At 44.1% G+C, this 13,742-nt stretch overlaps 2 protein-coding genes across 4 annotated transcripts; one reads left to right on the top strand and one right to left on the bottom strand.

The window, feature by feature from the left end:
* The first annotated feature begins 1,388 nt into the window (after positions 1-1,388).
* LOC121815022 (transmembrane protease serine 9-like) lies at positions 1,389-2,724 on the top strand. Its single transcript, XM_042223744.1, has 3 exons — positions 1,389-1,623; positions 1,762-1,859; positions 2,190-2,724. Exons 1-3 carry the CDS (start codon positions 1,404-1,406, stop codon positions 2,559-2,561), a joined length of 690 nt encoding a protein of 229 aa, XP_042079678.1. The 5' UTR covers positions 1,389-1,403; the 3' UTR covers positions 2,562-2,724.
* Positions 2,725-2,906: 182 nt separating this feature from the next.
* si:ch211-198p11.6 lies at positions 2,907-6,899 on the bottom strand. 3 transcript variants are annotated; one of them, XR_006054738.1, is made up of 5 exons: positions 6,772-6,899; positions 5,963-6,004; positions 5,750-5,877; positions 5,050-5,187; positions 2,907-3,877 (listed from the first exon to the last, which is right to left on the bottom strand). XR_006054738.1 is itself a non-coding variant. In XM_042223745.1 (5 exons), exons 2-5 carry the CDS (start codon positions 5,966-5,968, stop codon positions 3,791-3,793), a joined length of 342 nt encoding a protein of 113 aa, XP_042079679.1. In that variant the 5' UTR covers positions 5,969-6,004; positions 6,772-6,895; the 3' UTR covers positions 3,115-3,790. The 3 variants fall into 3 exon arrangements, 2 of the variants coding, with proteins under 2 accessions (XP_042079679.1, XP_042079680.1); XM_042223745.1 differs by having other exon boundaries at positions 3,115-3,877; positions 5,750-5,860; positions 6,772-6,895; XM_042223746.1 differs by lacking the exon at positions 6,772-6,899 and adding an exon at positions 6,618-6,751 and having other exon boundaries at positions 3,115-3,877; positions 5,750-5,860.
* Positions 6,900-13,742: the final 6,843 nt, after the last annotated feature.

A 13,742-nucleotide genomic window follows, 5' to 3' on the forward strand; every position in this document is an offset into this window, starting at 1 on the left:
AACCAGGCATGAGCAGCAAGGGCTCTGAAGCTTATGTTCAGGTTCATTTATGATCTTAGGTATTTTATTGTGAGTTTTCTCACTTGATTATTAGATTCCCTCTTGTGTCTTTGCCCTGTGTGTCTGTTTATATATGTTGTGTGAGCCCTTGCGTCTTGTTTCCCTCCTTGTGTTCAATTCCAGATAAACACTCCTCTACCTCACCAACCCCCTAAAACGAGTGAACATACAAAACCGTAACAAGTTTATTCTTACTAAGAAACTTGCTTATGTATGTTACATTCTTTGTTGTTACTTTTTCATCTCAATAAACTTGCTGTGTGTTTCAGGTGTGTCAAACTCCGTGTGTGCAAGCGCCGGCTCTTCACTTGCACTTTAATAACCTTTTTTTTGGCAGCCTTTAATAACCTACTTATGTAAACAACGTCTCATACAATCTCTGTTGACCTCATTTGTTTATCATCTATCGTCTCCTTTAACCAGTGGAATTGTTTCATCCTCAGGGCCTCTCCTGGCACTACAAACATGAATCTGCACTTCTGCATACCTGTGAACTCACCTGTGCTTAGCTGTTCCTTATTCTGATTCTAATCTTTTACTGGTAGATCCAGTTTGCCGACAGACATGAAAGCATTGTTCCAGGAAATCATCTTTTACATAACAGTTTCCAAAAATACACTGATCACATGATGGCCAGAACAAGCCAAAGAACCTGCTGAGACAAAGGTACTGTGCAGAAGGGAGTATGGCTCTTTAACCCTTTAACAACCTGCTAAACCAAACGGTTGAGAATCATTTTAGGAAGGCATATTTTTTTGACATGTGATAGATGAATGAAATTTAATGTTTGATTTTTTTTTTAAAGTGCTCCACCAAACGGTTGATTTGTCACTTTATGGTGCTAATGCAAACATTAACCTAAATGTTATTAAAAGCTTATCAAACATCCAGACTACAACTCTGATACCAATGACAGCGACGTCTGCCTCCTGCAGCTCTCCTCATCTGTGACTTTCAGCAGCTACATTTCTCCCGTCTGCCTGGCAGCTTCAGACAGCACCTTCTACAGCGGTGTTAACAGCTGGGTCACCGGCTGGGGCAACATAGGAAGTGGAGGTGGGTCATAAAGACACCCGTTCAGAGAAATAATCACTTTAATGCAGGAAACAAGTGTGCTGTCTCACAAGTATCTAGAATAAGCACATTCTTCTATAAGGTTAAGTCTGTGGAGACAATTCAAAACAAGAAAGAAAGATTATGTGTAACCAGTTGGAAACTATATATTAGTCTATTTCAATCAAAATCAATCCTTTTATACAATTTGTGTCTCAGACTTTGTTGGCACATTTCTACATTTACTTTGTTTTACTGCCACCAACTGTCAGCCAGTGGAACAGCACAGGATGAGCCACAGCAGACAGACATGTCCAACCTTTGAGGTGACGCTGAATGTGACAAATATCACTCTGAGCAACACGACCGGGACCAACATAGCCATCCTCCGTCTATCTGCCCAGCCCACCCTGACCGACTACATCCAGCCCATCTGCTTGGACAACGGGGGAACCTTCGCCGAGGGCTTGGCGTGCTGGGCGGCCGGTTGGAGTCCTGGAAGAGGAGGAGGTGAGTCAGCAACATGAAGGCTGACAGAGTTCTGCCCAGACTCTGCACCAGTCCATCCCTCAGATTACACATGTGGACCACTGCACTTACAGATTCTTTAGTCAAACATCAGGATTTTCTTATCTTTCATGATGTTAGCTGAGGAAGTTATGCAGCAGTTTCAGACCTCGGTGGTAAACTGTGGGAACTCATCATCGAGTGAGAGCATCTGTACAGACGTGTTTGCACTGCAGCAGGTAAATGACTGGATTCTTCTTCTTATAACACTGTCTGCTGACATGTTGTTTATTCTGGATTTAGCTGCTTATTACAGTCACATGTTGAATTTGGATAGTTCATCATCTTGAGTTTCCAGAGTGCTTACAATCTTTAGAAACATGTACAAACATAAAGCAGATCTAGCTTTGAAGTTTCAGTCTTCATTATGGGCCAATTCGATTTCATTTAAAAGAGCTTCTCTATTTTGTGTTATTTTTAAGCCTTTTTACATTTTTTATTAGAGGGAACAACCTGGCACCCAAATAATTCTGAATTTTAAATTTGAACCTTCCCGTCTCTTTGTTCAGGGTGATTCTGGCGGCCCGCTGATGTGTAAGCAGGGCGGCTCTTGGTTCCAGGCGGTCATGTTAACAGCTCCAAGCTCCTCTGCCAGGAGGAGACGAAGCTCAGTCATGACCTTCACCAGAGTGAGCACCTTTAACTCCTTCCTGACTGAGACCCTTGAGATGCGCTTGGCTCCGGCTTCCAACACCACTGCCAACCCCACCAATGCCCCCATCACTACCTCTACCAGCAGCACCTATACCGCCACTATGGCCACCACTACAAATGACTCAAATAGTGTGTTTGACACCAGCGGGGGTCGTCCGGCTCAGGCCTACACATTTGCCATCTTCCACCTCCTCAGCCTCTCCCTTTGTCTCCAACTCTTCCTGTAGAGAGTCTGACCTGATTTACATGATGTCGCGGACACAAATGAATGTGAACAAGCCTCGACCTTGAGACTTTCAGTCGTAAAGCTGTGCCTGCAAAAATTTGACTTGATTCTTAACAGGTTATCTAAAGAAAGCTCAGTGTTGAAGCTGTGGGGGATCAAATCATACATTCTGCTGGACGAATCATCAGCACAAACATCTGGAACACCTGATGGAGAGGTTGACTACAAATCTTAGTTAATGAGCAGAAGTCAGCAAATATCTGCTAAACAGATAAAATGACAAAGAATTTACATGTGGAAAACAAATGTTTGATATGAGGGATGAAAGAATAAAAAAAATTGTGGGGTAAACACAAAATATGTCTGTTTTATTGCTTTGAGATGACGTGGAAATCCTTCCTGTTTGCAGTAGTCCTGGAAACATAAACAGGAGTACAATCCCTGAACATGCTCATGTACATATGGCACTGTGTGCAAACTCAGCTGTAACTTTGTAGCTACTTCCCGAGGAGGGAGGTTTTAGTGGGAGGAGATAAAACAAAAAGAAGCTTCTGTGGTGTAAATGTGGATTTAATAAACCATTCGTCAAAAACAAGGTACTGAAGGTACTTTCAGCAAAACAGACATCAGCTCGGCGTGACCTCAGGCCGTTTCATAAGGCACAAGCTGTCTTTTGGCGTTGATGCTTTTAATCCAAGACCCGCTGCTCAGGGATAATAGCACCGTTTTAGAGACCTACAGTCGACATTATCACAATCCACCAAGGGCGGACCCTGATCAGGAAGGAAGCGAAAACCTGCCCATTCAGTCAGCTCCGTGTGATCAGAGTAAGAGCGATGCAGCTACTCAGATGAACACACAGATGGTCCAAAGGCAGTAATTATAGTAAATGTAGAGGAGGATATGTGATGGTGGTGGTGGGTAGTCTCTTAAATTAGCGGAAATTAGTGTATAGAAAAGGCCAGCCAACCATAGCGATTATGGAGCCACATTTACAGAAGAAATATATCAGCATACAGCTGCCGGTTAGCCTATCAGTGGCAAGGCAACCCATTCTCTGGCAATGAAAGAAAAATGTTCAGTCTCAAAAAGTCAAAGAGAAAAAGTCAGTGAATGACTCAGAAGAGAAGGTGTAAGGCCGGTTCTGTGTGTAGCCACCTCCATCTCCGCTGTAAATGCTATAACAAGTATAAAATTAGTTCGGTGGATGAGCACCTCCATCCTCGCCTCCTACTTCATCCTGATCTCGAAGCATAAACAGTTGCAGGTGTCGCAGTCAGGAACCTGGCAGGTACAGGCACAGTCCCACCTGGAGCACTGTAGGAAAGAAAAACACAGCAGCTCAGACAGGAGACTAACTTTCTGGGCGAGGATTTAACGGCAGCACCTGCTGTGTCCTGAAGAACCCGCAGAAACCAACAAGCACGCTTGTGTAGCTTCACTTTTTTTTTCTTCTTTATTCTTTCTTCTCTCTCCTAGTTTTCCTTTCTTTCTTTCTATTCTCTCTTTTTTTCTTCTTCTTCTTTTTATCATCTTTCCGTTTCTTTTTTTTTTTCAAAGGAAAAAGCTTCACCTGTCCCAGCAGGTGAACTTCTCCTGCAGCCAGGAAGCTGTTTTACCCACACACATTCATTATTTTAAGTTACCATTATAACCCTGACAATAACACTTAGATCATGAGGCGTGTGGTGATTCATACCTCCTGATTTTATTAATGCAAACCAAACTACACATTTTGCATTAATGATACACTTTGATCAGCTAACACAGCTGACAATCTTGATCATATGTAAGCTCACTTTCTTCACATAAGGCAACAACAAGAAGCAGCTTTTTCTACGGCAGCACAGAGTTCAGAGGTCAGCTGTGGGTTTAACAGCCTGCTGATTCAAATTCTTTGTGGGTTGCAGCATGATATGGAAAACGCAGTGTTGTTTAACATTTACATGATCTGCAAACCTTTGTCAGTCACGGTGGGGCGGTCCAGCACCCTCTGAGGAACCTTTCCTTTCTGGCGACAGCTGACACACAGCTCTGCAGCAAATGTTCACCTCACTGTGAATGGGGTCACTGGCTTCCCAGTTCACAGACATTATCAATACACCATGTCATTACTGATAACATCTGAGATCACCAGGATTAGTGCCTCCAAAGTGGTTTGAGAAAGTGAAGGGTTGCTGGTTTGTCTCCAGTAATCTCATTTGGTTTAGGGGTAGTGGCACCTGATGTGACCACTACAGGAACAGTGAGGCTTCATTTTATTTACGTCAGTTTTTAATCGCTCTGCTTTTAATGACTATCATTGATTTATTTTATATAATTATTCACTGTAAAATGAACCTTCTGCACACCTCATCAGCATCATTGTTTGAATGTGTCTGAGTGTTTTATCACATTTTACACCAACATTGAGGAGAGTGTTTCCAAACGTGAGCTGATGGTTTCTGTGCCGGAGCTCGTGTGACCGCCAGTGCTGCTGGTTTACTTACAGAAGCCGGAGAGCAGGATTCAGCCAGGAATGGTCCCACAGCCGGCAGGCGGCAGTCGCACATTTCACCCAGTCTGATGCACTGCTCGCACACAGAGAGGCCTGCACAGCATTCACTGCACTCTAAAGAACAGTAGTCCTTAAAGGCACACAGAAATGCAAAAATCTGTCACATGACCTCAGTCAGAATCCTGCTAGACCCCGGACGTCACGCTGTAACCTCAAATACAAACTTCTTTAAATGCTGAATAAATAACCCTTCCACAGCTGGGTCGGATGATCTTCTCCAGAGTCCAGTCGTCTGTGTTACACTTTATAAACTGCATCAGTCAGAATCAGGGGAACAGTAAAAGTGCATGCCTGCCTGCACAGCCACAACCTGAATAAACCCACAGGGTTAACTACTGCAGCTCAAGCAGACACAGGCATGTTTCTGAGAACTACTGAGACATAAAAGTGTTCATAAGCTGTAAAATGATAACTGCCAGCTTTACAATATAAACGTTTCATGTATATTTTCCTATACCTGCATGAATCCAGCAGAGAATTTTATTATAAGTTCAAAGCTGACAGCACAGTGGGTAAAACACAGCCCATAGAGCAAAGACGGGTCCCTGCAGGGGTCAAACCAAAGGTAAGTACCTCACAGGGAACCATTTCTTAGTTTTCTGGTCTGTAAGAAGCATGAACAGAGCACCAACCTTGAGGCAGTATCGGATCCAGAGCCCAATCCCTAGGACGATCATGTACAGGCTCACAGTGATCATCAGCACTGCAGGTAGAGGGATTGCAAGCCTCCAAACAGGCAACACCTGAAGAAGAAGACCAACTGAACATCAAACACGTGACAGTCGAGCTGAAGAGGCGTCACACCTGCCGTCCTTTGACAAAAGTAATGGATTAAGGTTCCTCACCGGCATTGTGTTTTTCTGAAGTCAGAGGAGCCTCGGGAGTGTCTGAGGAAAACACAGAGACTTAAAGTTTCACCACGACACAGGAAAAACTTTGCGTTATCTTCTGTTTCAGAGAAAATCAGCTGCCAGAAGCACCGCGGCTCGTCCACAAGCATTTCAGAAACCTGTGCTCAGCTCTTCTACGTTTGTGGACACGAGGGTGCTGCCGGAGCCACCCCCATCAGAGAGCCACGTGCACTACAACCACACAGGATTATCTCAGAGGTTTCTGTCGCTTTTCCTCCTAAACCTCTCCACCTGTTAAAATCGGGTCTGCAGCCACGCCCATCAGCTCCAGGTTTGTCCTCAGTGCTTTTACCAATCTGGAGTGCTTCAGAAACCAATTTAATGGAAGGAAGTCTAACGCTGTTATTAAAGTCTGGCCGTTTCTGAGCTTTGAGTGATGTCCCTGTCTGTTGTTCTGATTCTATCTCATTTACTTTTCTTTTGTTTCCCTCTAAAGGATTTTGGCTGGTTCCTTGTTTACAATACTTCTTTAATGTATTTATTTATTTCACATTATTCTGTCATCTTTAGCTCGTTCTGTGTCGTTAGCTCTGAAACGTTTTTATTCCTGACGAATCCGTTTTGGCAATTACAGTTTAACTGCAGTTACCTGTTAAACTGAAGATGCTGCCGTTAATGAAACCATTTAAAAGCCTGAAACGTTACAGACGTTTTACAACGAAACAAACGACCGGAAGCTCCTCCTGCGCGTTCACGGCGCTCTCGGTAACAAACATGAGCGCGGAGAGTTTCGGTGAACTCACATTTGTCAGGTTTGATCGTTAAATGTGGAAGAAAGCAGTTTCTCTGGACCCGCCGCACTGCTACTGCTCAAAAACAAGACAACGCTCGCGCTATGGCGGTGCCTGCGTTACCATGGAGACAGAGGGGAGCCCACCAGGAACAAAAAAGGCGAGCGCGAAAACCATCCAGCTGTCCACAGCTTTGTTAAAACCGATTATTTTGTTATGAAATTTGTTTCGTGTGGTACAAATCTGACAGATTATGATGATGATTTATGATTAGAATGAAATGCAAATTCTGATTGTGGTTGAAAATTAGGAAAAACTTTTTTTAGATAAGAGAGAGATAAGATTGTGTTGATAGGAGTTATGTGGGTTAGTTCAGCTTCACAACTAGGGGGCTGTCTAAACCAAATTGTGATATATACTGTGTCATATTTACATGCATGGATGTGAGCCACGTTAAAATAAAGAAGCTTGCTCACTACTACTGATGTTTTAGAGGGAGTCTATGGCTGACGCGTGTTCCTGGTTTCCAAAAGAAATGCATTCAGTTGCATTATGATTTGAAGACTATTTATTACAAACTGAAGATGTAACAGTTATCCAGAACTACCTGTGCACACGGTCAGAAAACCGTGAGACTCCTAACCTCTCTGTCCATGCTCCGCCCCTTCCCTCTTACACAGGGTTTCAAGCTACTATCCGGTCGTTAAGTGATGACGTGACGAATCCTACTTCCGGGCCTAAAGTAGTCTGCGTTTAATATGGCTTTTGTGTTGTTAACATGTTTAATGTTTTGTATTTTCTTCTATTTAATCTCAAAAAGCTCCTAAAACAGTCAGTGATCAAAAACCGGCAGAGCACCATCAGGTGAATGTCACCTGTCAACGTTCCTGCATGCTGATATTATTCTGATACTAATCTGTCAATCAGTGAACACCAACCTCACCCAAACTTTCACACTCCGTGGAGTGTACAGCGTTTTTTGTTTTCCAATGATTTACATAATTCAGTTCCTGTTTTCCTTTCAAATTTACACAGCAGAGAATTTTTAATAATAGTCTAACTCAGACCTTCCCAAAGTGTGTGTGTGTGTGGGGGGGGGGGGGCAGAAAAAACAAACGCTTGAATCACTGAGCTTGCGGATGGAGCCACAGAGCGCGCTGACACGAGATGGGGAGATGCAGAGCAGTGACGATCAGATCCAGCTGAATGAATATATACCTCAAAGGCAGAACGTGGTGAGATATAATAGAGAAGTTGGTGATCCCAGTCGACCCTTCGTCGGTATTGCGGTGTACCTGACATGACAAGCTGGCAGAGTGGGGAGCTCATGCCACTGACGAGCAACTGGCTCTTTAGCCGCGGTCGGAGGTAGAGGGCGGCTGCGAGCTGTGTCTAACTTGGGACCACCGTGGTCTCAATACCGTCGCTAAGCCTGCTGTTCATCAGGAAGCTCGTCGTCGCGATAGGAAGCAGTACGTAAAGAACTAGTTACTCTATCCCGGCTATTGTACTCGCAATGAAATGTGGCACACTTATCCGGACACTAGTAGACTGGCGTTTGCTTCTGACCTCTTCCTTTTCATACTGCTTGATAGGGACAGCAAAACACGGTCACTCAAGTTTTCCTTAGTGATACCCTTTCTTTGTCATCGACGGAGGGGACTCTTATATGTGGTGCTAGTTCACCGGTTTGTAATTCACCCGAACAAAGTGCGGAATGAACCGGAATTTAAATAGTTAGGGAGGTGTAGAGAAAGGACACTTTTTCTAGAACGAAACCTTTAAATCAATCAAACAGGTATCCACAGTTGTTTATGTTTTTAAACCCATTTTGCACAGAGAGGTTTTTTGAAAAATGCATTGACAGCAATGTTGAATATTATTACACATACAGTAAAATAATCACACCGTGACGCCTCTGCCTTTCTAAATGGAGGGACAGTAACTGCGTGTAAACCTGCAGACAGTCAGATTAACAGTATTTTGTCTCTATCATTCTGCAATTCATCTCATGTAAACAATAACGTGGCCACAGCGTGACGTGAATAAAGGCACATACCTTTGACGTTGCGTGACGAACTCTGTATTCCTCGTCCACACGTAAACACAAAAAAGGAGTTTTAAAAAATCTCCGTTTTCAGTTTCTTTGTTATTCTCATTTAAAATTTCCAGCGTTTATTAAAGAATTATCTGAATCTTACAACAAACGATTGATAGATTGATGCATATATACCACGAAAACATTGTATGTCACTGTCACAACAGCGTTTGTTTTCATTCAAAGGCATTATGGTTTTTCCTATAATGGTGGTCGGTCTCTAGTCAAAATGCCCGGCGATTTTTGTCCCAGTCCAGCCCTGTATGCAGCTCACTGCAGTCTTTTTTTGACCTACATCTTCCTATTCGGAAGGCTGAATTTCCGATCTGGTCGCATGGTGTCTAACTATATCGCTTGCCTCTTCGTCTGGGCGGCCTACTAGAGAGGCAGCACGTAGTGCCTGGTATAGGTTTGAAGTGATTATCAAGATGCTCGCGCGTTGACATTTTCTTAGCCCTGTGACGAAGCTGTGTTTAGCTATTTGTATACTTGAACACTGCTTGTTCTGGTGTCCATGTGGCTCAGAAATCGCAAAAGCTGATAGAAAGCACAAAAACAGCAACATTTTGGTCCTGAGTGGCCGACCTCCGCATCACCTCTGAGGTCTTCCTCTTGTCCTCCTGCCTGGCAGCTCCATCTTTATCATCTTTTATCAAGTTAACCACCCTCCCTCCTCTACACATGCTCAATCCATCCCAGCCTGTTTGATTCTCAATTGTCCCACTGATGGAGGAATTTCCATCCCACTCACTGCCAGTGAACATCTTAACATCTTTAGCTTGACCTCCACAACTCCAGTGCTTCCACAGATGGAACATCGTGACCACCATCTATTTCTAGCTTCTGGTCATTGGCCACAGACTTCCGAGTAGCTGCTCACCCGCAACCCACCGGTCTACCGTAGCGGACTTACTCTCATCTTCCAAAACCTTAGCGACCACACCTCGTTGCTCGGGCTCCCTTACTTCTGTCACAAGATTACTCTGCATACCTGCAGTCCCCCACTACATTGCTGAACAATTCAGCGCTGCAAGACTTGATCATCCGGTGTGTACCAAGAGGAGGCTAGGTCGGTCTAAACATTTAGTGACAGATAGGACAAAGTCATATTACTCCTGTATGCTATGTTACAAATCTCAAAGCAGTAAAGTGCGTCCGTGGTGGGCCGCACCCACCCAGCTCACAAGAAGCAATTATATCGCCACTAGCAGTGGCTTGCCCGGTCTCACTCCAGTAGCATGCATCTAACCGGCTCCTAGATGTAGCATCCAAACGCTTGTTACGAGTTATAGAGAGGTTGGGAATCTCTCTCTTAAAAGAGCACAAACCACTGACAGATGTTGCCGCAGAATGCGAGCCCCGTAGCGGCGAAGAGCGCTGGAACCAAACTGGGTCTTTAATGCGTTACAAAGCGTTACCTATTGGTCACACCACTGCACACAACGCGATTCGATGACTTTGTAGGTGGTTTATGAAAGGCCGTTATATTCTTCCCAAACGGACTAAACACGCGACCTGGGTCGTTGGCCTTCGCCTAGTATTTATTCTCAAGCCCAACATGTGTACTAACTTTCAATCCTCTGGCGCAATATCGAGTGCTTTTTACCCTATAGTTGAGTTTTACACATAAACACAGTGATCGTTAGAAAAAAAAGAATACTCGGAAAAACAAACGTGGACTAGAAGAATCCTTTAAACACAGCGTTCGCGCACGGCCGAGTCTGGTCTAGCTTCCTTGCAATAGTGGAAAAGTCGTGGAATAAGGTGCGATTACCAACGAAGAAAATTAAACCTGCTCCGTGTTATTTTCATGTGCGTGATCGTAACGAAGTGTAATTTGACTCTTTTTCATGCCCTGCAGTCAGCTGCTGATGTTGGGCCTATGTGTGTTTGAGTTGTATTTATTTACAATAAATAATGCTCAGCTGTATACTGTCTCAACAGCTTTCCAAGGCTTTCCGAAGATCAGTTAGAATTTCCCAAATATGGGATAAATCTAGGCTTTGATCTTTTTTCATGTTATCTGGATATTTGTGTGAAACTTTTTATTGTGTGTTTATGTTTTATGTTCATTGTCCAAAGACAGTCGTAACCCGATGGTCATGGCCCTGGGTCTGGTGACCAAGTGTTATGTTTTTGATTATTAACATCCTTTGATTTACTGTTAGTCATGGTTCTGTTCCTTCTGAGTGTGTCATGTCCCTTATGTAGGTTGAATTCTGTCTCCATGTTTATTTATTCGTTTCCCAGTTACATCTCATGCTCCCTCTGTTTGTGAGTCTGTGGTTTCCTGTTTTCTTGTAATAGTTCTGTGTGCTGTGTTAGTGTATTCTGTTTTCCATCGTTACCCTTGGTGTATATATTGTGTATGTTTTCCAAGGTTTTTGTAGTGGTCTGGTTATTATTTTGTGTTTAGGCATTCCTCTGTTTAGTTTGAGACTTATGTTTTTTCCCTTTCTTGTGGATCTGTCTTAATAAACGGCACGCCTTCAATTAAATCAGTTACTTTCTCTTATTTGGGTACTCATCCTTGTCGCTGCATGCTGTCTGCTTTAGCAGATGTGACGCTGATAACTGGTGTTCATTTTTTAAAATAAAACCCTTGTTGCTTCATTGCCCATGTCAGTCATGAAAAGGACATTTTTTAATCTCAGTGATATTTACACCAGAATAAAAAAATAACATTATAAAGTAGAACTTCAGCAGAATCAGTGAAAGAGCTTGCAACCATTCTCCAATAATCACTCACTTTACTGCCACCATAACAGATCCAATACCAGAGAGAGGTCAGTATGTGTGCTGCCCTTAAAGGCAGTTCGGTTCTGTGAGCATTAAGTGCTTAACATTGGCCCAGGACATGAGGTAGGGATGGTCATTGTCTCTGTGTTCGAAAGAATCCACAAATATATTTCTCTAAATCTGATAAATATCCTACTGATCTGTTCAGTTTCAGAAAAACATGAAGTTTAAACTGCTGGGCTACATTTTATGTTAGACATTGCCAAGATTTAGTAGGCACTTCTTCCCAGTCAGCCTGATAGGGCTTGCGGCTCCGCATGTAGTGTACGTGAGTGGACCTCCTATCCAAAGAGAGTGTGGAGGGAGGGCACTCGGACATTTCATATAAATGAATTCTAGGCATTTTTATCTAATTGTCTAATAATGTGTTCCATCAAATATGAGGTAGTGTAAGGACCAAGGCCCACTAATTATCGACAAATGTGGATCTCCTTCACTCGATCAACTTTCTGATTCCTGTTCAAGCCTCCACTGTGTCGTTTGATCGCCTACTTCCTGTAACTATCAACCAGAGGCTCGATATACAGAGGTTGTGTACTAAGATCAGAGAAGCGGTTCCTCTAGCTCGGACAGTCGAAACATGCCACTGCTATATCCTGCTCACAGGGGCAGTGATTCCGAGGGTGGTGGCCTATAGACAATATCCAAATTCCGAGTGACGTGGCTCCTCACCTGTCCGATCCGAGCGAGCCTCATAGGTTAGCCGCAAGTACCGACTCGAACGCGTTGTTATGGTGGAGCGAGCGAGAGAGAGGTGTTGTTCCGCATTGGCACCGTTTGAGACTGTAATGACTAAACTATACAAGTTTAAAGCTCTGTCAGAATATAGTTGTAATCGAAGGTAAAAGAGAGTAACACACCAGCAATCCCTTAAAATTGATTGAGTGCGATTCGGCACGTGTGGCAGTAATAAATGGGGTCACTGCCCCGACTTGTAGGGATGTGCACACGTAGTCCGACCCTCTGTCATATCAGGCAGTTGCACGTTGTGGACCGGGCAGGTAACAATTGTCTCGCGCATAGTGTGTGGCACGGAATGACCGTCATCCATAATAGTGGGAGTAATTTATTGGTATGGAGTAAATGTCTTGTTGGCTTCTCAGGTGAATTATTGAACCTATACTCCATTAACCTGTGAGCTAATTTACCTGTATCGTAAACCAAATAGCCTTGAGATATAGATCATTTAGAGTTGGCGGGCAATAGGCGAAGCTGTCACTACCCTGGTAAGTCTAATCGGGCAGAAGCTTTGTTTCCATTTTTACCTGATGTTACAGGTCAGATCAATGCGATGAACTCAATCAGCTGTGGTCCGGTGCTGCCTGAATTACACTAAAGATTCAAAAGGGAGAAAATCCCGGTGGAGAGGAACGCTTGGGCAGGCCAGTCCCCAGCAACAGTGGCGGAAAATGATGAAGGAGAACAGGAGGAGGTACTAGAAAGAGCACACAGTAAGGATGTCAAGCAGAAGTTGAGATGAGCGTGTCATCTCGTATAATCGCGAAACTCTTCGCCGATATCAGGGTGGTACTGGCTTAAAGTCTTATTTCAGTTTGGCGCGGCTCAGCTAAGTGTCCAAGGCCTCGTCAGGGGTCGTGGAGTGTGACCAGTTAGACTACTGTTGGGTCGGAATGGAGATTTAAGTGACCAAGGGTTAAATTTCGTAGCAGTTTCCCGCCGCAGTGGTGTAAGTAGGCTGAGACTAGTGACAGGGAGGAGAATCGTGCACTCTCTGTGGGTTCAGCGGTGCATAGTATCTTGCGCGGGTATGTTGGCATCGGGGTGATTTGACCTAGTTACTCAGAGCTGGGAGAAGATAGTAGGCTGACATTTATAGTTGAACCGGGCTTGCGTCGAAAGGAACAAAGCGAGTTTTGAACAAGGAGTGTGATGAGTGAATAGCATGGCAGTCAGTATCTCTTTCGGGATTCCGACTCGGGAGATGACCTGAAACAGTGCCTGCGCCACACTCTTTGCAGAGATGGTGCGCAGCGGAACTGCTTCCGGGTACCGCGTTGCGTAATCCACCAGGACTAACACAAAGCGGTAGCCGCGTGCACTCCGGTGAAACGGCCCGATGAGGTCC

This window comes from Haplochromis burtoni, unplaced genomic scaffold (genome assembly GCF_018398535.1).
Source record: "Haplochromis burtoni strain Fernald_Lab_line unplaced genomic scaffold, NCSU_Asbu1 Contig_119, whole genome shotgun sequence".
NCBI classification, from domain to species: domain Eukaryota; kingdom Metazoa; phylum Chordata; class Actinopteri; order Cichliformes; family Cichlidae; genus Haplochromis; species Haplochromis burtoni.

Coding starts and splice junctions, on each gene's coding strand:
- LOC121815022 (XM_042223744.1), top strand. CDS start 1,404: ATGAGCCACAGCAGACAGACATGTCCAACCTTTGAGGTGACGCTGAAT. Junction 1,624..1,761: donor GAGTCCTGGAAGAGGAGGAG/GTGAGTCAGCAA, acceptor TCATGATGTTAG/CTGAGGAAGTTATGCAGCAG. Junction 1,860..2,189: donor ACGTGTTTGCACTGCAGCAG/GTAAATGACTGG, acceptor CTCTTTGTTCAG/GGTGATTCTGGCGGCCCGCT.
- si:ch211-198p11.6 (XM_042223745.1), bottom strand. Junction 5,188..5,749: donor GGATCCGATACTGCCTCAAG/GTTGGTGCTCTG, acceptor TGTGCCTTTAAG/GACTACTGTTCTTTAGAGTG. Junction 3,878..5,049: donor AATCCTGCTCTCCGGCTTCT/GTAAGTAAACCA, acceptor TCTTTCCTACAG/TGCTCCAGGTGGGACTGTGC.